Below are 27,882 nucleotides of genomic sequence, written 5' to 3' on the forward strand. Positions count from 1 at the left end.
ATGAGGTTTGGAGAACCTAGATTCCCTAAAATTTATCATCTAACGACAACTTCTCTCATTTCTTCAAATGATATGACTGTCAAGTTAATAGGAGGCTTCAATTTACAAATCGTTTAAAAAATCAAGAAGTGTGGAATTACTGGCAAAAACAGAAATTCAATTTTTCCCCTAATCTGTTCTTCAATGTTGGTGGCTAGTAATTTTAAAATACAGTAGGTCCTCGGGTTACGTCGGAGATCCGTTCCTACGGCGTGACGTAAGGCGATTTTCGCCGTAAGTCAGACTCACCTCCGTAAGCACCTATGTCACTCAGATGGAGCACAGACACAGCACTAATGAAGTGAAACAGTAAAAAAAATTTAAAAGAAAGATAACAATTCCTGACCTTTACTTGTGGCAAATAAATAAGAAACATAAAGCACATATGTACATACGTCAAAATGATGGAACTTTTTTTTTTTTTTTTAATAAATAAATGGGAGATGGCGACGAAACGACGTGTGTCCGATGTAACCCGAGGACTATCTGTAGCCATAACTGTACTGGAATTTTAAAACATGGCATCTGTTTTCCCTCTCCTCTGGGATGACTTAGAGGATGTAGAGGGAGCCCACGCTCCTCCAGGGCACAAGTACCACATAGCACCCAGCAGGGCCTGTGGCTCACTGAGACGTCAGCATTACAAGCTGTCGTGCAGGCAGCACATGTTCGTCACTCAGCGAGAAAAAGGTGGTTAGTTCTGGATCATAGGAATGTGGCCATTTTATTAATACAACTTAGTGTGTTTTTTAAGAAGGCAGTTTATTCTAGAAAGTTTAGAGCAGTGGTTCTCAACCTTCCTAATGCTGCGACCCTTTAATACAGTTTCTCATGTTGTGGTGACCCCCAACCATAAAATTATTTTCGTTGCTACTTCATAACTGTAATTTTGCTACTGTTATGAATCATAATGTAAATATCTGATATGCAGGATGTATTTTCATTGTTACAAATTGAACATAATTAAAGCATAGTGATTAATCACAAAAACAATATGTAATTATATATGTGTTTTTTGATGGTCTTAGGCGACCCCTGTAAAAGGGTCGTTCGACCCCCAAAGGGGTCGCGACCCACAGGTTGAGAACTGCTGGTTTAGAGGCTACAGGGAAGGAGAAATGAGAAACATATCATTCAGAGAGATCTTCATTTTTATTGGTTTTAAGTGATATATCCTTAAATGGTACAATTCACATATATTTAGTTATGCAGTCATCACCACAATCAACTTTTGAACATTGTCATCACCTCCCCAAAAAACCACAAACCCATTAGCAACCCCTCCATCTACCCGTAGGCAACCATTACTACACTTCTGTCTCTGGAGATTTGCCTGTTCTGGAGATTTCATATAAATGGGATCATACAATAGTTGGTATTTTTTTTGTCTGGCTACTTTCATTTAGCATAAATGATTTCAAGATTCATGCATATTATTGTATATGTCAGTACTTCATTTCTTTTTATGGTTGTATCACATTTTGTTCATCAATCGATGGACAGTTGTGTTTCTACTTTTGTACTATCATGAATACTGCTGCTATGAGTATTTGTGGGCCAGTTTTAAAATGTAATTTCAAAAAATATGAATAAAAGCATAGTGTATGCATATTTTATAACACACTTTTTCATTTACATATCAACCTTTTAAAATACATTTTTATTGATTTCAGAGAGGAAGGGAGAGGGGGAGATAGAAACATCAATGATGAGAAAGAATCATGGGTCAGCTGCCTCCTGCATGCGCCCTACTGGGGATCGAGCCCCCAACCCGGGTGCCGGGGTCCAACCCCAGAAGGTCCAGGGGTCCCCAAAGGTGTGGACGGAGTCGGCGAAGAAGGAATGACACGGAGACAGCGTTCAGTTGATCAGCAGCCTAGCCAGGATCTCCAGCCAAGTTCTGGTCTGGATCTCCAGAGAGGTTCTGCTTCGGGTCTCCAGCCACCCGGGCATGTGCTCTGACTGGGAATTGAACCGTGATGGTTCACAGGCCAATGCTACATATCAACTTTTTTAAAAAAATTAAGCCAGGATTTTTTTTTTTCCAAGGCAGCATAGTATTTTTTTGTACAGAGGTAAAATCTTCTGTGTAACCAGTTATATATTGTTAGATATTTAGGTTGTTTCCAGTATTTCCCTATTAAAATTACATTGATCATCCTTGAGACTATAAATCATGATTAGTTGCTAACAATAAAATCCCAGAAATGGAAATGTTTGATTTAAAGATACCCATACTTCGGCCTGTACTAGATAGTATAACATTGTGGTCCTTAAATTTTTTGTCTCGGGACTCTTTGTGCTCAATATATGTGAAGACTTCAGTGAGTTTTTGCTTAAGTGGGTTATAGCTATCAAGATTTACTGTGTTAAAAATTAAAACTGAAAAGTTTAAATAGTTATGAATTTAAATTTTAAATGACAAACTATAGTTAAAATGTAGTTAAAATAACATTCAGCAATTATATTAGATTAAATATATGATGAAAATTAACTCTAAAATAACTATATTCTTCCCCAGAATCATGAGAATGACATTGTTTTACATTTTTGCAAATCTTTTTAATGTCTGACTTAAAAAAAGGCAGCATAATTCTCATATCTGCATCTATGTTCAATATGTCATGATTACCACATTTTGCCTCTGGATAACTGCATTGTACACAAATAAGAGAATGAAAATGGAAAAAGCAAAATAATGTATTAACCTTATTATGAAAGTAATTTTGAAGTCATTGATTCCTTGAAAAGGGGTCTCAGGGGCCATCTGGGGTTCTTGGGTCACACTTTGAGGTCTGTTGCTAGAACTTATTAAAATAAAATCTCTGCCAATGAGCGAGCCCTGGCTGGTGTGGCTCAGTTGGTTGGATGTCGTCTTGTGCACCAGGAGGTTGCCAGTTTGATTCCCAGTCCGATAACATGCCCAGGTTGCAGGGTCGATCTCCAGTAGGGAGGCGTGCAGGAGGCAGCTGATGGATGTTGCGCTCTCACGTTGATGTTTCTCTCTCTAAAAATCAGTAAACGATTCTTTAAAAAAAAATCTCTGCCAATGAGAGTGTGAAATGTGAAAGCCATTTGTGTTTCAATTTGAATTGTTTGTATGCTTGGCAAATTGAGTTTTTATTTCATGCTTGACCACTTAATTTCTTCTGTGGTAAATTGCCTGTTTAGTTTTTTACTTACCTGTTATTGATTCATATAGACACTTACGTTATAGATATTAAGTCATTATTAACATGTTACTTTTAAGTAGTTCTAATTTATGTATTGATTTTTTTAAAATGTATTTAAATCTACCAGTAAGTCACATTCTTTTATTTTTATTTTTTATTGATTTCAGAGAGGAAGGGAGAGGGTGGGAGAGATAGAAAAAACAATGATGAGAGAGAATCATTGGCTGCCTCTTGCACACCCTCTACTGGGGATTGAGCCCGAAACCCAGGCATGTGCCCTTGACTGGAATTGAACCAGAGACTCTTCAGTCAGCAGACTGACGCTCTATCCACTGAGCCAAACCGGCTAGGACTAAGTCACATCCTTTTTTTTTTTTTTTTTTTTTATTGCTTAAAGTATTACAAAGGGTATTACATATGTATCCATTTTATCCCCCCGCCCTAGACAGTCCCCTAGCCTCCCCTATCACCCAGTGTCTTATGTCCATTGGTTATGCTTATATGCATGCATACAAGTCCTTTAGTTGATCTCTTACCCCCCTACCTCCTGCCCCCCAACCCTCCCTGGCCTTCCCGCTGCAGTTTGACAATCTGTTTGAGGCAGCTCTGCCTCTGTATCTATTATTGTTCAAAAGTTTATAATGGTCTCTATTGTCCATGAATGAGTGAGATCATGTGGTATTTTTCCTTTATTGACTGGCTTATTTCACTTAGCATAATGCTCTCCAGTTCCATCCATGACGTTGCAAATGGTAAGAGTTCCTTCCTTTTTACAGCAGCATAGTATTCCATCGTGTAGATGTACCACAGTTTTCTAATCCATTCATCTACTGATGGGCACTTAGGCTGTTTCCAGATCTTAGCTATGGTGAATTGTGCTGCTATGAACATAGGGGTGCATATATCCTTTCTGATTGGTGTTTCTGGTTTCTTGGGATATATTCCTAGAAGTGGGATCACAGGGTCAAATGGGAGTTCCATTTTCAGTTTTTTAAGGAAACTCCATACTGTCTTCCATAGTGGCTGCACCAGTCTGCATTCCCACCAGCAGTGCACAAGTGTTCCTTTATCTCCACATCCTCTCCAGCACTTGTCGTTTGTTGATTTGTTGATGATAGCCAGTCTGACAGGTGTGAGATGGTACCTCATTGCTGTTTTGATTTGCATCTCTCGGATGATTAGTGACTAAGTCACATTCTTTATGAAGTTTCTGCCTTTGTCATGCTTTGGAAATTCTTTATTCCTGTATTATGCAGTTATTTTATCTGCACTGATATATATTTACTTAAGCACCTACGATGTGCCTGAAGTATTTGGCATTGAGTGTGATTTGGTAAACAATGGATAAAGTTCCCTCCCCTTATTTAACTTAAACATCTTTTGTAATAATTGTTCAAAACTGATTAGTTGCTAATAATAAAAGTATTTGGCATTGAGAGCCTTCAAACTGTTTTTATTATTTTTTCTCTCAAAGCCTAAATAACATTGAAAGTGTAGTCCTAAGTTGGATGACTTAAAAAGCACTGTATTCTCAATCTGACAAAATTGGTAATTTCTACGGTGCTACTTGAGAAGCATACTTCTTATGTTTGTATTAAAAAAAAATTAGTAAAAGCTTATTGTTATAAAAATTAGATTTCCCTTGGGAGTTACTGGTTTCCTAGTTTGAAGCTGAAAATGAGGATAGAAGTGAAAGAGAATCAGATAATGAAAAGAAGTTAGAAAGTGTTGACCATTAAAGCAGAGACTATCTACTAGCTGTCCACAGGCCAGGTTCAGCCATTGGGGGTTTTATTTGGTATACATAATATTTTTAAATCTGAACTAACGCTTAAAGACCAACATCAAAGATATTTTAAAAACATTAAAATCCTGGTGGCCTTGGGATTATATATATTACATTATGGCAATAATTAATAAGAGCTAAGTCACAACTGTTGTCTCTAGCCAGAACATGCATTTTCTACTTTTACCATAGTCTCCATCACTTGTAATATTCCCCAAAATGAGACAGAACGTGAGTTGCCATTTATCATTGTTGTATACTATTGTTGTTCCTCATAGTAGAGAAATGTCTTTGTTTCTACCTATATCATAGAGGAAAAAATTAAAGGTAGTCTTAAGAGGTTCTCTCTAAGCAAAAAAAAAAAAAAAAAAAATAGGAGAGAGCATATTTCTTTGGATACATGAAGAAATTCCTAAGTGTTTGCTTTGGATCTTTCATTCACACACATTATTGGTCTGGACCTGTTAGGCAGGCATTTAAGTTAACAATTTCTCCCTTAAAGAGAAGAAAAAGAGGTTGGAAGGAACGGAGATTCCTGATGCTTGTTCTTTCAACTTTGACCTTAGACTGAAATTTTGTTTTGCTTTTCTCTTTGTATTCTCATTTTTTCTTTTCACTTGTATTACTTCTAAATGAAAGCATATAAAGGAAATCAAAGGGGGAAAGGTGTTAGCAAGGCTGATTAGGGTTTTTAAATAGCCTTTTATGTCATTAATGTAAGTTCTTGGGTTGTAATTTTCTTATAGGCTTGTAATGTCACTTTCTGTGTTTCAGACGTTATGAAGAGGATATGTACTGGAGAAGAATGGAGGAAGAACAACATCATTGGGATGATCGCCGCCGAATGCCTGATGGTGGCTATCCTCATGGTCCCCCAGGTCCGCTAGGCCTTCTCGGAGTCCGACCAGGCATGCCTCCTCAGCCACAGGGGCCAGCAGTGAGTGTCCCCTTCATTTATGTGGGGTGAAAACATAGGACTAGTTCAGCATGGGAGGATAACAGTTTTGGGGAGCCAGTTCTTAGACTTAATAATCTCGTAATCACAATGTAAATTCATCTGATTTAGAATCCTCCCCCCTCCCCCCTTATTACAGGTTCTTAGTACCTGTCTTTATGTATAAGGAACTTCATAGAATTTCTATGAGTCGTTTCTTTCAACGTAAGCTAAATGGGAGTAGAGCTTCTTTGCCAATAGAAAAGATTGTCTTGCCTTTGTTGTTTAGATGTGATCAGCAGGAACTGATTATCTCTCCCTTACCTGTGGTTTAGAATATTTTTTCTTTCAAATCCTGACCATCTAAAACCTACTACTACTTCTGAATTGAGTGCAGGATAAGGGGTAGTACATAACTAGTTCAAAATTAGCACTACAGTTGATGAATTAGGAAAATTAGAGGAAAGATCTGCATCTCAGAGCGTGTGTTCTGTGGAATCTGGCTAAAAGAAGAGACATGGTGGAGGAGACGGGGGAGGGGGGGCTGGAAATTTCATAGAAGTGTTCAGACTACAGAAAACAAGAGGGTCTTTTTGCTTGTTTTGTTTTCTGGAGAGCACTTGGAATAAAACAGCAAATTTCTCCTTTTTAACCTTTTTCATTTGTCTTTACACAGAATAAGCAACAGTAAAACATTTATTAAAAGCAAAAGAATTCTGAATCACTGGTTTTTAAAGTTGAGTAAAAAAGTATCGTAACTTGCCCTAGCCGGTTTGCCTCAGTGGATGGAGTGTCAGCCTGTGGACTGAAGGGTCCCAGGCTCGATTCCAGCCAAGGGCACATGCCTGGGTTACAGGCTCGATCCCCAGTAGGGGGCGTGCAGGAGGCAGCCGATCAATGCTTCCCTCTCATCATTGATGTTTCTATCTCTCTATCCCTCTCCCTTCCTCTCTAAAATCAATAAAAATATATTAAAAAAGTATTGTTACTTGAGATGGCATGTATTATAATTTTGTTTTGAGGCCATGTATATACTTACATATTCTAGGTAGTATAACTTTCCATAGTTTGCATTTTTGTTTTTACTGAAGTAGAAAAAAGGAGAAGATAGTTTTAAATGGACATTTTGCATAATCGACTTTGTTATTGAAAAGATATGATGAAAATATGTGTATTTTTAAAATAATAGTTTACTTTTGCTCAGGAAACATTTCTTTAAATGAAGTATTTTTTTTTTCTGTAGCCTTTACGACGTCCTGACTCATCTGATGACCGTTATGTAATGACAAAACATGCAACGATTTACCCAACTGAAGAGGAATTACAGGCAGTTCAGAAAATTGTTTCTATCACTGAACGTGCTTTAAAACTTGTTTCAGACAGTTTGTCTGAACATGAGAAGAGCAAGAACAAGGAAGGAGATGATAAGAAAGAGGGAGGTAAAGACAGGTATGTCTTCAGAGTTATCTACTTTGTATGTTTTTGCTTTTCCTTTCATGGACTTACACTTGAAATAAAAGTTATAAAGATTGAAAACTCTGGTGTGGATCTACATGCTTATCATGCTTGTGTTAGATGCCTAGTGTAGTCACCTCTTTTTTGCCAAAACGAGAAATACACTATTCCCTACAATCTCCAGCCTTCTAAATTTACACGTTTTGTTTAAATTTATATAAAACTATTTTGAGTTTGTGTTCAATGCTGCCTTTGTAGTTTTCTAATTACATTCATATGCTGTTAGTTTTTATTTACTTACTAGAGGCCCGGTGCATGAAATTCGTGCACTTGGGGGGCGTCCCTCAGCCCAGCCTGCACCCTCTCGCAGTCCGGGAGCCCTCAGGGGATGTCTGACTGATGGGGAGAGGCCTAAGCTGGCAGTAGAACATCCTTAGTGCTGCCATGGAGGTGGGAGAGGCTCCTGCCACCGTCACTGTGCTTGCCAGCCATGAGCCCGGCTCAGGGCTTCTGGCTGAGCAGTGCTCCCCCTGTGGGAGCACACTGACTACCAGGGGGCAGCTCCTGCATTGACTGTCTGCCCCCTGGTGGTCAGTGCATGTCATAGCATCCAGTTGTTCTGCTGGTCAGTTGATTTGCATATTAGCCTTTTATTATATAGGATTGCGTCTGTCCTACATTGTATCTGTTTTATCAACTTTTTTCCTTAGTGCATTGACCATAAAGCCTGAATAAAACCAAACTTTTGCAACATCTTTCAAGTTTTACATTATGATCTATTCACTTTTAATGTTCCCTTTATTTGGGAATATTTTTGTATGATATTAGAAATGACTCTTATCCTAATTTGTAAAATGTGACACAGAAGTGTTAATGTTCTTTGTTTTTCAGTTCTCCCTATGATAACTTAACTCTTCATTTATTTATATTTCTTATCTAGATGAAAGGTACTTCTACAAATATTGAATGTGTTTATACTGTAGTTGATGGAAAATTTAATAGTATAGAAAGTTATTTAATTTACTCTGTGTGGTCAAAGACTATCATGGTTCTCGTTGAGAAGAGAAACATAATATAATTTGATTTTACTGCAGAGCTTTAAAAGGAGTTTTGCGAGTGGGAGTATTGGCAAAAGGATTACTTCTCCGAGGAGATAGAAATGTCAACCTTGTTTTGCTGTGCTCAGAGAAACCTTCAAAGACATTATTAACCCGTATTGCAGAAAACCTACCCAAACAGCTTGCTGTAAGTATTATGGAAATGTTCATTTTTACCCCTTGTCTGGTTCAAACGTTTTTGGCAGAACTAACTTACTATTTCAGCTTTAAACCTAAGCCAGCCTTTAAGTTTTTGGTTTCACTTTCCATGTTGAATTTTATTCTTGGTTGTGCGAATTAGTAGGGCTATTTTCTACTTTGTCGTTTTAGGTTTTATAGTGCTTGTAACTGGCATGAAGCCATCATAGGAATTTATTTTAAAATGTAAAGTTGCATGTCCTATTTGTGTTCTTTTTCTAAGATTTGAATCATCAGAGAGAAGGCAGTTGTTCAGAACAGAAAGTGATTTCTTTTAAACAAAGGCCACGTATAGCAAGCTTAACTTTTTAAAAATCATGAACCTCTTGGCTACTTACTTGAGTGCATGTTTTTAATAAAATATAATAAAGAAAATAAGCTTTCTGATTTGAATTTCCCTAGTTTATCGTAGTTATTTTAAGTTTTCTCCATATTATAACAGTATGAACTCCTTCTCCAATGTCCATTTATTAAATCATGGCAATACACAATTAACAGAATATCCCCTTTTGGCTCTACAAAAGCAATTGTTTGAATTTTTTAAGATTTATACATTAGCTTGTTAGAATCTCAGGCTGAGATTTAAAATACAGATTCCTTGAATAATTTTATGTATAAAACTTATTTTAAAACCTTGCAATTTAATTAGGCATTCTAAATCCAAGGACTGACATTTTATTGATACAGTGGGGCCTTGACTTACGAGTGTCCCGACTAACGAGTTTTTCGAGACACGAGCCGTCTCTCGGCCAATTGTTTGCTTTGAGTTGCGAGCTAAAATTCGGGTTACGAGCCAGCTTCAGATACCCCACCGCTAGTTGGCGCAGCGAACGTCACAGTGAACGCCACAACATCAGCCCAGCATCACGTGTCTCACTTGTTCACTTTTTGATTTGATGTACGAGTAATTTGAGTTACGAGCTCTGTCACGGAATGAATTAAACTCGTAAGTCAGGGCCCCACTGTATTGTAATGAGTCAGAATAAGTAGTACCTGACCACAGCAGAGCAACTATAGCAAGGAATAATGAAGCACACGGTTGAGCTTCAGCTGTTGTCTGCTTTGTATTACCCTTGTTCCAGAGATGAAATTTCTTATTGTGGATGAGTCTTTAAGTATTAGGAGCCAGCAGAATTGGCAATGCCTACTTCTTACCGATACTCGGTTGAGACTGCTGGAACAATGAGGAGAGCGAAGAAGAGGTTTGAGGTCCTTGAAAGAATCATGTAAATTTGCAGGAAACATCTTGATCCTAATTGTGGTGCTTAGTAAAACCACAAAGCAGGAAATGTTATATCTTAACTAATTAACAGTTAAATAATTAAGCGAAAAGCAGAATATTTTTTCCAAATCAGTCTGTACGTATTGTACAAGTGGATAAGCAAGAGTAATAGAATTCTTCATCATCGTCATAGTTAACATTTATATAGCACTTACTATGTATATACCAGTCTGGTACTGCTTTAAGTGTTTATATAGTTAATTCATTTATTCCTCCAACAATCCTATAAGATAGAATTACTTTTCCCATATTACAGAAGCAGGTATAAGGAAATTCAAACAATTCTAGAAGAAAGGCGGAGCAATAATTTAATGTTATTTTCATTTAATGCAAGGCTCCCAAAGGGCAGTAGTATATGATCTAGTCCTTATAAAATGGTTGTGGTAGTGAGAAAATGAAAGAGCCATGATGAAACTGCTTTGTCTGATAATGTCAAAGATCCAGCTAATTATTGTGCTCTTCATTACATAGGTTATAAGTCCTGAGAAGTATGACATAAAATGTGCTGTGTCTGAAGCGGCAATCATTTTGAATTCATGTGTGGAACCCAAAATGCAAGTCACTATCACCCTAACATCTCCAATTATTCGAGAAGAGAACATGAGGGAAGGAGGTTGGAAAGCCATTAAACATTCTATTTTTCTATTAACTTTTTTTTTTTCATTTACCTACTCTGAGATGGCATTAAGCCCTAGAAGGCAACATGCTGGCATTATATATGAAGTTGATGGATTTGATTTAATGTAGCAGCCAGTTTTACTTAAGGTCATTTTGCAGAAAGTAAATGTTCTTCTTAGTAATGTACTTTTATATAAAACACTCATGGTATTACTGATTTTCTCGATTTTTTTCTTTTCTTGCTAACCTCAGATTTCTGGAAAAAGAAGTTCAAAATTATTCTTACTGGCATAGTCGCAACACATAAAAAATTAAATGTTGCTTGTAAGGGCCACAAATTTAACTTCTTTTAAGAAGTTCTTGTTCTTGCCTTGTCTTACAAAAAAGACAAGAGTTTCAGAAGTAAAATTGGTTAAACACTCATAAGTTATATTTTTAGAGGCATTGTTATATATGTAATCATGGATTTGGCTTGTCCTGTGGTAAAAATATTTCTAGTTCTCTGAGGTTGTTCTTTGGTTTGGAGCACTTTCATAAATGCAGAGTATCCTATTGCATGTAGACATGGGCATTTGACCCCGCTATTATACTAGAGATACTGACAAACAAATGGGGTCGGTGTAGTTAGTGAGTTCTAGTACAGTTCAGGATTTCCTTTACAATTGTAGAATATGAAATCCTGCTGGTGCCAGCAATGTTGCTTTAGGGACTATTCTGTAACATTTTCAAAGCTTCAAAAGCTTAAGCCAAAAAGCATGGTCAGTGTCTGCCATATGTTGGTTCTGTTGTTTTATGGGTCAGATAAAATTTACTTTGTTTCCTTTCATGTTGTTGTTGATTATGGAGTTAAAGTCTACACTAGTATTTCTTTGTGATACATGTATAGGAGAAAAGAATACTATATATTGAATGTTAAAATTTGTCTAAAATAGCATCAGTAGGCTCTCAATTACTGTCACTTTAAATTTGTTTTCTTACAGCAAAGCAATTTATTTAAGGCACTGGGCTTTTTACTACCCAGAAAAAGAACATTTCATTTAAAACTTCATTGGGAGACTTGTCTAATTTTGCATACTTTGTATATAGACCATATCAGGACTTGTATGTTCTATAAGCTTTGCATCTTAAAAATAAATGGATTTTGTATAAAGGATCTTTTATATGAGCATGAATTTCCACTCAAGGTCTGGCTGTGGACATTACTGGAAACAGTTCCTGAGTCAAGCTGGTCAATTCATATGCAGCCTATGACTCTGAGGGCTCGGGGGGAAAATCTTCTAATGTATTATGTTATAAATAAAGGTGCTATATTTAGGGTGAAATTATACTTGTATAGCCATTTAGCTTTATTTTAGAGCATATTTTGTTCAATTACATTTAGGCTGTTTAATTTGTGCAGTATCAAGTCATTTATGTTGCAAGAGTCTAAAGTCAAGGTATCATAGTTGTAGTAGAATTTTTAATAACCTATCCCTTTTAAAGGAAACAAAATTATATTTTTGTCTGACCCAGACTTGATTTAGAATTATTGTTCTGAATTTCATAAATATTATATTGAGAGAAATGATCAGTCCAAAATTGAAAGATTTTACTTCAAGACACTGAGCTGAAAAGTTGTGCAAAAGTATAGAAACATTGATAGAATGTTCCTTGCTGCAGATTAGTGCAGTAAACCATTTCTTTAGCTTCATTATGAAGAGTGCTTCTTTTTTGCTGCAGAATAACGGTATGTATTCTCTCTCACTGCAGCTCCCAATGCTCTGTGTCTTAAAATCATGTAAAGCCTATAGCTTGCTTTGGGGAGTTAGTACAGGGGTTAAGGAAGGCTTTGCCGGAAGAGTGATTGTAAATCACGAGACTTGAGACTTGCGCATAGTGTGGTAGCCTCTTTAATGCCTAATGATCCCATTTAATGCCAAAAATTATTTAAAGGAAATTATTAAATTGTCCAAATAACTGTTAAACGCATGATGGATCTATTTTACAGTACGGTGTTTGACAGTTAAATATTAAGTAAAAGTTTAATTGACTTGAGGCTTGAAATGTTCAAAATGCTCTAACCCTTGCTACAGAGTGTTTTCTGCAGCAAGTCAAGTATTGTGTGTGTTTTTTTTTCACCTGTAGCTTATCAGGCCCGGTCCAAAGCCTTCTAGCAGAGGGGATTGATTCCTGTCAGGGGTTGCTGCCAAGACATCGGAAGGATTTTTGACCAAGGTTTTCAAAAGCTCAGTGTCACACCTGCCATTTGATTAAGAAGAGATTTTGGATGCAGAGCCTGGCATTTATTGTCCTCTGTGTGGCTGTTCTGTTTTGTCTTTGTGTCTTCTAGAATTGAGCAGTGTTCACACTAGTTTTTAAATGGTTGGGTGGATTATATATTTTACATAACCATGTTAATTTAAATTAATATATTCCTATTAACTTTTAATCATAAAATAGTGTGGACACAGCATGTTTTCTAACTAGTGATTAACCCCTTAAATTTTATGAAATACATTCATGTAGGGTAAGAATTTTTTTAAAAATAACCCATTTTTGTTTTGTTTTAACTGGGTATTAGGCAACAAGTATGCTTTTAGTACAGTATATCTAAGGGGTTAATCCACTTGAAGTATAAAATGGGTGCAAAAATCCACACTCTAACAGAAACTTTGTAGCTCTTAATTTGTTTTTAAATTTGCAATAGGTGTCTTGGCATCTTTGAAATTGTATCAGTAATTAAAATTTTCAAAGTTTTTGAATGCTTGTATCCAAAAAGAACATTTTTCTTACATATTAGAGGAAATTATAACATTAAGGATTAACATTAGAAATTTAGAAACATTTTTGGACAGAGATTGCACACTGTCACCTATTTGCATTCTAGCTTTAGCAAATAATGTAAGTAATTAGGGACATGGGAAGAGGGTCTTCCAGCATGTTCTGTAACCCTGCTTTGAGGAGTGGGTGGATTTGTTCTTTTTCGGTTCTTTTTTCCTTTCTTCTTCCTTCCTGAGTTAGCCATGCTTTCCTGTGTTTCTTATCAGAATAGCCCATTTCTTATGTTCAGTATATTTCTTGATTCAGTAGTTGGTCTTGCAGGTTTTGAGATTGTTTATTAATTTTAAAAAGTAAATACTATTTTTGTCTTGATAGTTTCTTTTGAGTACTCAGATTCCTCTTAGTGTTCATTCTTAGGATATGACATAGTGTTCTTTGATTATCAGTAGATCTCCCTTCTAAACTGTCTTCTGAGAAATCTGTGCCATCTGATTACTTTAGGAGTAAGAACTAACAATAGGCAATATAATTCTTTATCACTTAAAATACACTTTCTTATATGTTATCTATTCAAAATACGGACAAGTATCTCTTCAGACTTCTGAATGGTCATATAATATGCAATCAAGTAATTTGCCCAGAGTTGCAATGGTACTCTTAAAATAAAATAATCGTTTATTTTATCACTGTTTCTTTTATCACATACTTCTTTTTCTCTCATCCATTTGGTATCCTCAGTGAGTTATTAGATTATATCCTAAATGCACCTTCTGGTGCTCTTTTACCAGACTTAAATTCAATAGATTATTTGCCTGGTATATAATTTCCCTATAATTTAGAAAACATTTATACTGTTAAAAATCATCAAGAGTTGTGAATTTGATGGGCTTAATTGCTATTTACTTGTGAATAGTTTGATCAGCAAATTTACTGTTATATTTAAACACATTTTACAGATATGTTTAGGTGAATATAAAGCTGGCCCTCCAACTACTTTTGTGAATGTAAAGTTAACCTTTTGTCTTGGTTTAGGTTCAGATTTCCTTCTCAAGTTTTATGTAGCTCATTCATGTTTTAATATAATAATCTGATTAAAACCAATTATTATAACCTCAGGCCTTACATGTTATCATCAAAGTGCTCTGCTTAGTCCATCTCTTCTGTTTCTATACTTACTCCATTTAACCATGCTAGTTTCTACTGCCATTTTCTCTGTTACCCATTGTTTCTCTCCAGTTATGCTTTGGAACACCTTTTGGGAACTTTGAATTTTTAAAAGGCATTTTGTATTCCTTACAACTAAAAATCTCCTTGTGGAAGAGAAAGTATTAAACTCTTAGAAATGCCAATTTTTGCCTCTATTTTTTTCTATGATCATTACTCTGTTGTCATTCCATATTTATCATTAATTCTTGGCTATATTAGCCCCAGAATAACCTGTGACCATTTAAAATACCGAACAAACTCAGTAGTGTTTTGTACATTCTCATTTATTAAGGTGGATTTTTGTGTTCCCTCTTGTCTTGTCATCTTTGTGCTGGTGCACTGTGTCCAGTAATCCTTCCTTTTGATTTTATTTTGGTGGGTAGGGTTTATATTTGCAGAAATTATTATATTTCTAAATTAAGAGTTTAAGTCTCCGTTTGGTCGTCATGTTGGAATATGTAAATTTGTTGAAAATAATTCCCTGGGTACGTTAAAGTGCTGATAGACTCTCAAATGGCTCGTGTGACACTGATGCTACTTTAAGGAAGTGTCTTGCTCACCTGGTCAAACACCCATTCCTCACTGCATTTTGCCAATTCAATCCATTTTAGATGTAACCTCGGGTATGGTGAAAGACCCACCGGACGTCTTGGACAGGCAAAAATGCCTTGACGCTCTGGCTGCTCTACGCCACGCTAAGTGGTTCCAGGTTCGGAACATCATTTTACTTTTTTATTGTAGCCTTATGAGAGAGTAGTTCAGTACAACATGTTTAACTGTGTTTAAACATTTTGAAAGATTGCCCAAGCAACACTATTTTAAATTAAATTTCAGAAAATATGTTGACATAGAAAGCTGGGTTTGAAGATCTGCATATTGCAGTTACTATTATTTGACAATGAACTTAGGTTTTGGGGGTATTTTGTAGTTTGGGTTATTTTATTTTTATTTTTAGTAGCTATATTTAAAGTTGACTTGTTTAGGAACATCACATGTTTGTGTATATATATTATATTCCATAAGGCTGCAGATTAACTTTGCTTTACATAATGGAATATGTGTTTAAAGCTTTCTGTATAGTTTTAAGATCCCCTCTCTCCCCTCTTTCTCTAAGTTAATACGTGTAGGGAGTGAAAGGTGAGGAAGTAGCTGTTTGGTTTAGTGACTTTGCAGTCATGCAAAGGCACAGAAGGGAAACCAAACAGATTTCTTTAACCTTTCAGTCCCTAGACAAACTTTTTAGCTCTTTACTTTTTCTTTTATTTCTAATGTAGGCAGATTTTTTTTAAGTTTATTGATTTAAGTGATTACAGGTCAAGGTTCACAGGGTATCAAGAAATATTATTCTTGTATAATCTGTTTACTTTGACCTAAAATACCAGCTTTTAAATACTAACCCTGGCATAAAATACTGCTGTAAATGGCAGCTCATTGAATCCAATTTCAAGTGTGATTATTTTTGTTTCATTTTTATCTGAGCTTCCATTGAACAGCGGTATTTTAACTTTTTTTCATCAAGGGATAATTTCAGTATTTCTAAGATTAATTCAATTGGTTTTTGTGTTGCTCTCAAGGCTAGAGCTAATGGTCTACAGTCCTGTGTGATTATCATACGTATTCTTCGGGACCTTTGTCAGCGAGTTCCAACTTGGTCTGATTTTCCAAGCTGGGTAAGTAGTATGTAACTGTATGGTGTCAAAAATGAACATTTAGGAAATACTTTTGCAGTGTTTACAGTCTCATACTTTATTTTCATTTCCTAAGTATAGTTTCCTCTTCTGGTGAAAAAACCTGGAGGTCTTAGGGTTTTTAATCTTCAATAAGAATTTAATATTTAAAAAACTATACTTAAATATTTATTTCTTTTTTGCATTTTCCTTTTTCTGCTGGTCTCACAGTGACAGTAGTTATTAATTGGCTTTTATATAACAGCAGTAAAAAGACTAAAAATGAGCTGTTAATCTCCCTTTGCAGGGTTCTGTTGACATTTTCCTTTGAAATAATGGGTAAGGTTAGGAATTTTAAAAATTCAGATACATACATTATTAAGAAATCCTATAATAAAGAGATAATGTGCTAATTAGACCGGATGGCAGAATGACCTTCCAGGGTGACCTTCTGGAATGACCAATGGGCGGGGCTGCTGCGAGGGCCGAGCCCCTTGCACAAGCGTCATACATCGGGCCTCTAGTAATGTATGTAATGGTAGGACAGTCATATAATGCAGAAAGGCACAAAATAGGAAGCAATTAAGGCAGGTTAAATCTTAACAGTTTGTTGTGATTTCTTCCAGGGATAAAGGGCATGCATATACATCACATACGTTTTTATTTTCATATATGTACAAGTATCTCTTTGATATGTGAACCTCTTTGGTTCCTGAGTAGAATAAATTGAGATAGAGAGGGATTCATTAAAAAATATAATTGAACCCTTTGATTCCACAGTTGGATTGGATTTGTGAGAGTTGAATAGCCAGGGTTACCTTAAGTCAGTCTCACAGGAGTGATCATAATATTTTCATTATTTGCAGCAGCTTAACAAAATACATCTTGGAGTTTTTGAGAAGGGCACCTCATTCTCTATGTTGACTACATGGTATTCCCTTTGTATGGCCATGCCATATTTTATTTGACTGGTATCTATTTAGTGGACATTTGGGTTTGTAGTGTTTTGCTATTAAATGCTCATTTTGTCAAAGTTTTGTAAGTACTATACACGTGATAAATTACTAGGGCTGGAATTCCAAGGTGAAAGGACATGTGCTAAAACTCCCAAAAGTGGTGGTTTCCTTCATACCCTCACTAACTGGGATGTTATCATACTTATCCTGTCTAATAATATACAAACATGGTAATTGACCGTACCTTCGCTATGCCTCCCATGGGCTAATCAGCATGATATGCAAATTAACTGCCAACAAAGATGGCGGCTAATTTGCATACTGCAGGCAGGGCGGGACAGCGTGAGTTCGAGCCGCCATCCAGGCCCCCGTGTGCGACCCCCAAATGCCGCCTGCCTGCCGCCCGTGATCGGATCTGATCCCGGGTCACAGGCCTGCCCCAGAAGCCCCAGAAGCTGCCTGCCTGCCGCCCATGATTGGATCTGGTCCTGGGCTGCTGGCCGGCCCCAGAAGCCCCAGAAGCCACCTGATATGGCAGTAACTCTATTAGTAAGCACTCTGAAAGTCAGTGGCATAAATGCACCAATTAAAAGACAGATTATGAGGGTGAATCAAAAAACCCACTTTGAATATAAAGACACATATAGATGAAAAGTAAATGAATTAAGCTGCAGCCTGTTTTGCTCAGTGGAAAGAGCATTAGCCCGTGGACTGAAGGGGTCCCAGGTTCGATTCCAGTCAAGGGCATGTACATCAGTTGCTGGCTTGATCCTCAGTCCCTATCAGAGCATGTGCAGGAGGCAACCAATCAATGTGTCTCTCCCTTTCCCTTCACTCTCTCTAAAATTCAATGGAAAAATATCCTTGGGTGAAGATTAACAAAAACAAAGTAAATGGATTAAGTAACATTAAAGAGATTATAAGAAAAATACATTACAAATTTTGTTAGTTGTATAATGGTTATGTTTAAATTATTAACACCTAAGAAATTGGGTGAAGGGTACATATAATATGCTGTAGTATTTTACAGTTTTTTTACATGTATGAGATTATTTCAAATTAGAATATTAAAAAATTAAAAAAATATTAATTGAAATGTATCTGCATTACATGAAAAATCTCCTAATTGCTTCTAGCATAATATATTAACTGTGCTAAAATTTACAAGGGTTCAATTAAAAGATACCTTAATTCTAAATGATATAATAGGAAATATATAATAGTGCAGTTATAAGCACTTATCTGAAAATAAAAATTTAAAGAAGTGAATTTAAAGAAGGGATTAGCCAAAGAAAATATATGCACAACCCATGGACACAAACAACAGTATGGGGATGGCCAGAGAGAAGTGGGGGGCAAGAGCTGGGTAGAGGGGGCGAAAGGGGGGAAATAGGGGCATCCTATATAATCCTATCTAATAATAGACAAACATGGTAATTAACCATACCTCCGCTACACTTCCCATTGGCTAATCAGGATATGCAAATTAACTGCCAACAAAGATGGCGGCCGGCAGCCAAGCAGCTGCAGCGAACATGAGGCTTGCTTGCTCCAGTGATGGAGGAAGCCAAGGTTCCCTGTCTGCCTCGGCCCACCTCTCAGCTCCAGAAGCAACAATGTTTAAGTTATAGAAGCTAAACAAACCCCAGATACCTGCTTTCAGCCAGCCACGGCCTCAGAGTTGGAGCCGGGCCTCAGAGCTGGAGCCGGCTCTCAGCTCCAGTGATAGCTATAGAAGGTAAATAAATCTCAGAATAAAAAAAAAAGAGGCTGGGATCTTCAGTCGCCCGCCAGCCTGAAAACGGCCCTCAACCCTTCACCCAGGCTGGCCAGGCACCCAAGCGGGACCCCCACCCTGATCCAGATCACCCTTCAGGGCAAACCAGCCGGCCCCCACCCATGCACCAGGCCTCTATCCTATACAGTAAAAGGGTAATATGCAAACTGACCTTAACAGCAGAAAGACTGGGAATGACTGGTCACTATGACACACACTGACCACCAGGGGGCAGATGCTCAATGCAGGAGCTGCCCCCTGGTGGTCAGTGCACTTCCATATGGGGAGTGCCACTCAGCCAGAAGCTGGCTCATGGCTGGCCAGCGCAGAGGTGGTGGCAGAAGCCTCTCCCACCTCCATGGCAGCACTAAGAATGTCCAACTATCGGTTTAGACCCGATCCCTTGGGGGCCTAAGCCTTTAGTCGGACATCCCCCAAGGGCTCCCTGGCTGCCAGAAGGATGTCTGACTGCAAGCTTAGGCCTGATCCACTGGGGAGTGGGCCTGAGTTGACAGGTGGACATCCCCCAAGGGGTCCTGGACTGCAAATGGGCGCAGGCCGGGCTGAGGCGCGCGCGCCCCCCCCCCCCCCAGTGCACAAATTTTTGTGCACCGGGCCTCTAGTTAACAATATAATAAGTAAAACACTGTGTTTCCTTTTTTTAATGTCCATTTCTTTCAGTGATTGCTGGCATTTGTAATTATTTTTCTCTTTAACTGCCATTTCCTTTGTTACTCATTTTCTTAATAATTTATATCCTTTCTTTAAGAAATTAGCTCCCATTTGTATTGGAAAATTACTTTCTCTTGTCTTTTTATTTGCTTTTCAACTTCATGAAATGTTTGCTATATAAAAAATTTTTAAATTTTTACAAATTCTGACTCCTTAATCTTTTATGACTTCTGGGTTTTATATTCTACTTATCAACTCCTCATGTAGTTTAGGTCATAAATTAGTTCACACATGCTTTCTTTAGAATTTTTTTTTCCGATCAAATTTTATTTTCTACAAGTGTATGTGTATGTGTATATATAAATACCTAGCAAAAGCTCCTAGAAGGTTATATTCCAGTCTACTAGTTCTTGTCTCTGAGGAGTGGGAGGAAGGGATGGTTAGAATAGAGAACTGTAATGTTTGGTTTTTACCAGGATAAATTATACATCTGTTGCTTATAAAATTAAAAATTACAAATGGATTAAAGATGGATCCAGCTACATGTTTTACGAGACAATTGCCAATTATTTCAATATTATTTAGTGGTTTTAAAATGATGATTACTGTTCTTTGAAATATCATCACTATCATAAACAAGTTGTTCTCATCCAGAGACAGTTGCCCTCCAGGGGACAATTGGCAAATGTCCGGAGACATTGTCCAAACTGGTCAGCAGCAGCACTGAGGTTGAGGAACCCTGTCATAAACCAACGTTTCGTTTTCGTGGGCCTGTTTCTGCAGCTGTCTTTTGTTCCTCAGTTTGTCTTCTCTCATACTAAACTCTTAATTATTGAAGCTTCATAGTGTGTTCTGCAGTTCTGATGGTCCTCTTCATCACATTCCTCCCTCTCCATTCTCTAACCCCCATTGTAAACACCGTCTTGCACAGAAGAATTTTTTGGCTCTCATATGTTTGTTTTTCCAAATGAACTTGACTTACCATTTTGTTAATTTTCTTCAAAGTTCTACTGATGTTTTCTAAGTAGGACTGCATTGAATTAGTAGGTTAATTTGGGGAATATTACTTTTATAACATTAACTATTCTTAGCCAAGAATATGGGATATCCTACTTATTGAAATTAATTTTATGTACCTATTTAGATTTGAATAGGATCTTTGCATGTTGTTTCTTTGTACCTAAGTATTTTATCAGTTTTTTTCTCACACTGTCTTTTCTAGTATCTTTTGGATATTAATTTTGTAACCCACCACCTAACTGCATTCCTTTATTTGTAATAATTCTTTTCATATGATTCCCTTGTGATTTTCTAGTCTTAGAATCTTATGTAGGTCCTGGCCAGGTAGCTCAGTTGGTTAGAGTATCATCCCAAAAAGCCAAGGTTGTGGGTTTGATCTCTGGTCAGGCACATAAAAGAATCAGCCAATGATGCATAAATAACTGGGACAACAAATCCATACTTTCTCCCTCCCTCCCTCCCTCCCTCCCTCCCTCCCTCCCTCCCTTTCTGAAATCCATCAATAAATTTTTTTTAAAGGAATCATATGTAAAAGTGATATTTTGCCTTCTTTTTCTAACTTAATTGATTCATCTACAACAAATACGGAATAAAAGAAATAATACTTTCCTATGCATGTTATGTTCCTAATTGTATTGAAAATGCTTCTAGTGTGTTAATTGTATTTAGCATGATTCAGTCTTGAGATACTAGCTTTGTCATGTTAGAAGTATCAATTTTTTCCTAGTTAAGTAATTTTGAATCAGGAATGGAAGTTGAACTTTATTATAGAAATTAGCAAGATTTATTGACATGAATGCATAGTTTTTTCTCCTATAATCTGTTAGTATTATATATTATACAAATAGGTGTTCTCAATATTTAGCTACATTTGCATTCCAGAGTTGAGTCTTAAATAGTATATGACAGCCTTAATAAATTGTTAAGTTCTGTTTGGGGATGTCTATTTAGAAATTTCTAGTGACATAAAACAATGTCTGTAGTTTTATGCTTGTTCTCTTGGTCAGATTTTGAATCAATAATGAACTAACTATAAAAATAATTTGGGTCCTGGCCGGCTAGCTCAGTTGGTAAGAGCATGGTCCCAATGCGCCAAGGTAGCAGGTTCGGTCTCCAGTCAGGGCACATACAAGAAACAGCCAATATGTATAAATACGTGAAACAACAAATCGATGTTTCTTTCTCTCTTCCTCTCTCTTAAAAAAACAGAACAAAAACAATTTGGAAGTTTTGTTCTCTAAATTCTGAAACTGTTTTAGTAGTATCACAACTATCTGTTCCTTTACAGTTTATAAAATTCACGTGACATCATCTGTTCCCAATCTTTTTAGGGTTAGTGTGTGTGTTTTTATTTCTTCTATTGTGATTAATCAATTTTTCTCTCTCCTGGAGTTAATTTTGGTAACTTACATTTTTCCTAGAAAAGTCAACCAATTCAGCCAGATAACTCAGATTTGTATATAGTAGAGTTTTGCTAACTTAGGATTTGAAAAATATCTTACAACATATTTATTATAACTTTTTCTGGTTTTAATTTTACCTTGTTTGATTAAACTAGCCAGTAATAGCAGTGCTATGTAGAAGCAGTGACAAATGTGTATTTCAGTATTTATTTGTGATCAGAATTCATTAAATTCTTAATGATAAGCATTATGACCTCAGATGTTAAAAATTTTTAGCCCTGGCCGGTGTGGTTCAGTTTGTTGAGCACAGTCCCGTGCACTGAAAGGTTGCTGGCATGATTCCAGGACAGGGCACGTGCCCGGGTTTTGGGCTCCATCCTGGGTAGCGGGTGTGCAGGAGACAGCCAGTCAATGTTTGTCTCTTACATTGATGTTTCCCTCCCTCTCCTTCTCCCTCTCCCTTCCTCTCTGAAATCAGTAATAAAAAATATATATTTTAAAGTGTTAAAGTTTTGAGTATAAAGTAAGGTGCTGTGCATAAATATAATACATAAATATAATACATATATATATCATTCTGCAAATGGATTTAAGAATAGAAGTCTGTCATGCATGTATCAGTATTGCTCTATGTCAACTGGAATATAGAAATGGCTTTTGTATATACAATTACCTGTTGTGACAGTACTCAAAATCCTACTTTAATGATATAACCATCTTTATTTTTAAAATGGGAATAATAGTCATATCTATCTCCTAACAGTGATTATGATGATTAAAACTGGTTAATGTATGTAAAGCTCGGAATAGTGCTTAGAGTATAATAAATTACAATGGTGAAGAGGATAATTGTTACTGTTACAATTATTTAACCAGAATTCCTCGTGTTAGGTATTTCTGTTGTTTCCAGTCCATTACAGATAAATAGCCGCACTGAATATTTTTTAATGCATTCATTTAAGTATAAGAGCCCTATTGTAAATCTTTAGTACTGACATTGCTGGTGTATGCCCTTGAGCTTTCAAGTTGTGTACTAAAAAAGGTTTTACCAGTTTATATTCCTACCAAATGAAAATACCTATGTCACCACAATCTCACTGATTTTTATGTGGGGTTTTTTTTGTTTGTTTTTTTACTCTTGATATCTACCAGTATTAGAAAAGGATATTTACTGAAATATATAGTTTAAAACACACACACACACACACACACACACACACACACACACACACACACACAAAAAAAAAAAAAACAGGAGTTGAGCCAAACTGACCTGGGTTCAAATCCTAGTCTTTTTACCTTATAATTGTATGACTTTTTTTTTTTAACTTTAGTATTTCTTTTTCTTTTTAAAAAAAAATATATTTTTATTGATTTCAGAGAGGAAGGGTTAGGGAGAAAGAGAGAAACATCAATGATGAGAGAGAATCAGTGATTGGCTGCTTCCTGCGTGGCCCCTCCAGGGATCGAGCCCACAACCTGGGCATGTGCCCTGACCGGGAATCAAACTATTTAAGTTTTCTTTTTCTAATCTTTAAAGTTATAATATAATACTACCTAGTTATGAAAATATAATGAAATCATGCATTTGAAGTGTTTAGCAGGGTGCCTACCACTTCATAAACATTATACTAGGGATGGGGAAAAAAATGCTTCATTACTCTTTTTTATTTATTTATTTTAAAAATTTGTCTTTATTGTTGAAAGTACTATAGATGTCCCTTTATTTCCCCATTGACCCCTTCTAGCCACACCCTAACACTCCCAACCTTTGTCCCCGCCCTCAGCATACTATTGCCTGTGTCCATGGGTTATGCATACAGGTTCTTTGGTTAATGTCTCTCCACCCACCCACCCACTCCCACCTTCCCTCTGAGATTTGTCAGTCTTTTCCATGCTTCTCTGTCTCTGGATCTATTTTGTTCTTTAGTTTATTTCTTAGATTTCACATATGAGTGAGATCATGTGATACTTGTCTTTCTCTGACTGACATACAAGTTCTTTTTACAAGGCCAGCATTATACTAATTCCAAAACCAGATAAAGACACTACAGAGAAAGAGTATTAACCAGTCACTATCCCTGATAAACATAGATGCTAAGTAAAATCCTCAACAAAACATCAGCAAACCGGATCCATCAATATATTAAAAAGATCAAACACCATGACCAAGTGGAGACTTATTTCAGGGATACAAGGGTAGTATAATATACGCAAATCAATAAATGTGATACATCACATAAACAAATTCAAAGATAAAACCACATGATCTTATCAGTAGATGCAGAAAAAGCATTTGACAAAATTCAACACCCATTTTTAAAAAAACTTATTTTTATTGAATTCAGAGGGGAAGGGAGAGGGAGAGAAACATCAATGATGAGAGAGAATCATTGATTGATTGGCTGCCTCCTGCACGCCCCGCACTGGGGATGGAGCCTGCAATCTGGGCATGTGCCCTGACCAGGAATTGAACCATGACCTCCTGGTTCATAGGTCGTGCTCAACCACTGAGCTATGCCGGCCAGGCAACACCCATTTTTGATAAAAATTCTCAGCAAAGTGGTAATAGAGGGATCATTCCTCAACATAATAAAGGCTATATATGACAAACTTACAGCCAATATTATGCATAATAGGCAAACCTAGAACGATTTCATGACTTTTTAAAAACAAATGTTGAAGTTATTGATTTCAAATTATTTACTATGGGAACCTTCTCTCGTTAAGCCACCAAGATCCTTTACATTACAGCCTAGATGTTACTTCTGTAGTTTAATTCTTCTTCTTTGATGTCCTTTTAATGCATGTATTTCAGAGTTTATAAATCCATGTATATTGCACTTTTGTTGCGTTACTAACCGTAGGTATCTGCATGGAGCATAGCCATGTTCTGTAGAAAATTAATATATATATTTTTAAATGTTTTAATTGATTTTAGAGAGGAAGGGAGAGGGAGAGAGATCAATGATGAGAATCATTGATCAGCTGCCTCCTACACGCCCCCTACTGGGGATTTTGCCCGCAACCTGGTCATGGACCCCAACTTGGAATCAAGCTGTGACTTCCTGGTTAGTGGGTCCATGCTCAAGCACTGAGCCACTCCGGCTGGGTGAAAATTAATATTTTTAAATTGCTTGTTTCATAGCAAATGATTTCAGAACTTAGGTTGTTGGCTTAGTTTCATTGTATGTTTAAATATATTGACTATTGTTTTCCCTAAATAATTCATTTCTTTCTTGATTCTTAGTTTCTATCTACCTTTATATGCAAGTATAAATAACAAATTCCTACTTACGATCAGTCAATAAGCAGATTTTGAAAAAGCTTAGTATTATTTGAAACACATTCTCTATCTTGACATATAGATTATAGGTGATTATTTAATATTTATTTTTCTCTTAACATTACCTAAAAGTACTTAGTAAAAGTTTAGGTATTTATTGAGAGTTTCATATATTATTCAATTTTATATTTTAAGCACAGCATCAGTAAGTAATTTGCTTGTTACCCTTTTATCAGCAGGATTATTACCCTGATATAAGCAGGATTCTTATTGCACTAGAGGCCTGGTGCACGAAATTCGTGCACTTGGGAGGGGGGAGGTCCCCTCAGCCTGGCCTGCACCCTCTCGCAGCTCAGGAGCCCTCGGGATGTCTGACTAACATCTTAGGAATGGGCCTAAACCAGCAGTCAGACATCCTTAGCACTGCTACAGAGGCAGGAAAGGCTCCTGCCACCACCGCTGTGCTCGCCAGCCATGAGCATGGCTCAGGGCTCTGGCTGAGCGGTGCTCCCCCTATGGGAATGCACTGTACCACCAGGGGACAGCTCCTGTGTTGAGCATCTGCCCCCTGGTGGCCAGTGCATGTCATAGCGACTGGTTATTCTGCCGTTCGGTCTATCTGCATATTAGCCTTTTATTATATAGGACTAGAGGCCCGGTGCACAAAAATTTGTGTCTCACAGTGGACCCATGCCAGAGGAAGTTTCAGCCTCAAACCATTGCCCAGCCTCCTTACCCTTGGACTGTGAGCACTGAAGGGGGTTGTACAGTATTAAAAAAAAAAATTGTGCACTTTGGGGGCGGGGGGTTCCCTCAGCCCGGCCTGTGCCCTCTTGCAGTCTGGGACCCCCTCAGGGGATGACCATTTGCTGGCTTAGGCCTGCTTCCCGGAGTATTGGGCCTAAGCTGGCAATCAGACATCCCTCTGGCAGCCCTCGGGGGATGTCCACTTGCCAGCGGGGAGCAGGCCTAAGCTGCAGTTGGACATCCTTAGTGCTGCTGAGGAGGCAGGAGAGGCTCCCACCACCACTGCTGTGCTGGCAGCCATCAGCCTGGCTTGTGGCTGAGCAGAGCGCCCCCATGTGGGAGACACTGACCACCAGAGGGCAGCTCCTGCATTGAGCTTCTGCCCCCTGGTGGTCAGTGTGTGTCATAGTGACCAGTCATTCCCAGTCTTTCTGCTGTTAAGGTCAGTTTGCATATTAACCTTTTACTATATAGGATAGAAGCCTGGTGCACAGGTGGGGGCTGGCTGGTTTGCCCTGAAGGGTGATCTGGATCAGGGTGAGGGTCCCGCTTGGGTGCCTGGCCAGCCTGGGTGAGGGGCTGATGGCTGTTTGCAGCTGGTCACACCCCCTTCAGGGTGGGGGTCCCCATTGGGGTGCCTGGCCAGCCTGGATGAGGGGCTGATGGCTGTTTTCAGGCTGGCCACACTGCCTTTAGGGTGGGGGTCCCCACTGGGGTGCCTGGCCAGTCTGGGTGAAGGGCTGAGGGCCGTTTTCAGGCTGGCTGACGAGTGAAGCTCCCAGCCTCTCTTTTTCTTTTTTCTTTTTTAATCTGGGATTTATTTACCTTCTATAATTGAAACTTTGTTGCCGTCACTGAAGCTGAGAGCTGGCTCCTGCTCGCTCCAGCTCTAAGGCCACTGCCTGCTGAAAGCAGGTATCTGGGGTTTGTTTAGCTTCTATAATTGAAACTTTGTTGCCGTCACTGTAGCTAAGAACCAGCTCTTGCTCGCTCCAGCTCTGTGGCCACGGCCTGCTGAAAGCAGGTATCTGGGGTTGGTTTAGCTTCTATAATTGAAACTTTGTTGCTTTCGGAGCTCAGAGCGGGGCTGCAGCAGGTGGGGAACCTTGGCTTCCTCCATCACTGAAGCAAGCAAGCCTCCTGCTCGCTTCAGCTGCGTGGCTGCCGGCCGCCATCTTGGTTGGGTTAATTTGCATATCGTGCTGATTAGCCAATGGGAGGTGTAATGAAGGTACAGTCAATTACCATGTTTGCCTATTATTAGATAGGATTCTTTCCAAAAGTATTCTGTTTCACAAATATTTATTGAGTATTTTCTATATCCTGGTCATTTATTATAGGCAGAGGGGTTCAAAATATATGACTTTTTGACCTCCCTCAGGATTTCACAGTCTGTTGGACATCTTAAAATAATACTTTATTTGTTTGGCAAGGAGATACTTATTATACAGTCATAGAGTTGTTTGGAAAACTGAAGTTGAATCCTTAAAATACTAAAATTTTAAAATGAAAATCTTTTGAAAATGTGTTGAATATTTTTTATTCCTGAACTGGGTAAACTGAACATCATGATTTTTTTTTTAGTTGTGATTTACATGAATCATTTTGAACATTCACTTAAAAATGTTTTTCCCAATCCTGCTGCTGCCAGCAGTAGTCATTTTTTTTTTTTTACTGCTGTTAATATACACTCTTTAATGTGTCTCATTAAATTCCCATCTCTCTTATAATTTATTCCCAATTTGTTTGGGACTACAGTCTTCATGTATCCAAACATTTTAAAATTCTTATTTAAAACACCTGAGT

General features: G+C 37.6%; 1 protein-coding gene across 6 annotated transcripts in view; it reads left to right on the top strand.

Annotated features, from left to right (window-relative positions):
* ZFR (zinc finger RNA binding protein) overlaps window positions 1–27,882 on the top strand; it is a 72,376-nt gene that overhangs the window by 39,882 nt on the left and 4,612 nt on the right. For 2 of the 6 annotated variants that reach the window (XM_059694994.1, XM_059694995.1), the window contains 6 exons: window positions 5,773–5,935; window positions 7,176–7,381; window positions 8,482–8,632; window positions 10,436–10,577; window positions 15,160–15,257; window positions 16,123–16,218. In XM_059694994.1, coding sequence (XP_059550977.1) covers window positions 5,773–5,935; window positions 7,176–7,381; window positions 8,482–8,632; window positions 10,436–10,577; window positions 15,160–15,257; window positions 16,123–16,218 — 856 coding nt within the window. Of the gene's footprint in view, window positions 1–5,772; window positions 5,936–7,175; window positions 7,382–8,481; window positions 8,633–10,435; window positions 10,578–12,706; window positions 13,625–15,159; window positions 15,258–16,122; window positions 16,219–27,882 lie in introns of those variants that run through there. The other 4 variants (XM_059694996.1, XM_059694998.1, XM_059694997.1 and 1 more) reach the window with 4 other exon arrangements.

This window comes from Myotis daubentonii, chromosome 4 (assembly GCF_963259705.1).
Source record: "Myotis daubentonii chromosome 4, mMyoDau2.1, whole genome shotgun sequence".
Lineage (NCBI taxonomy): Eukaryota > Metazoa > Chordata > Mammalia > Chiroptera > Vespertilionidae > Myotis > Myotis daubentonii.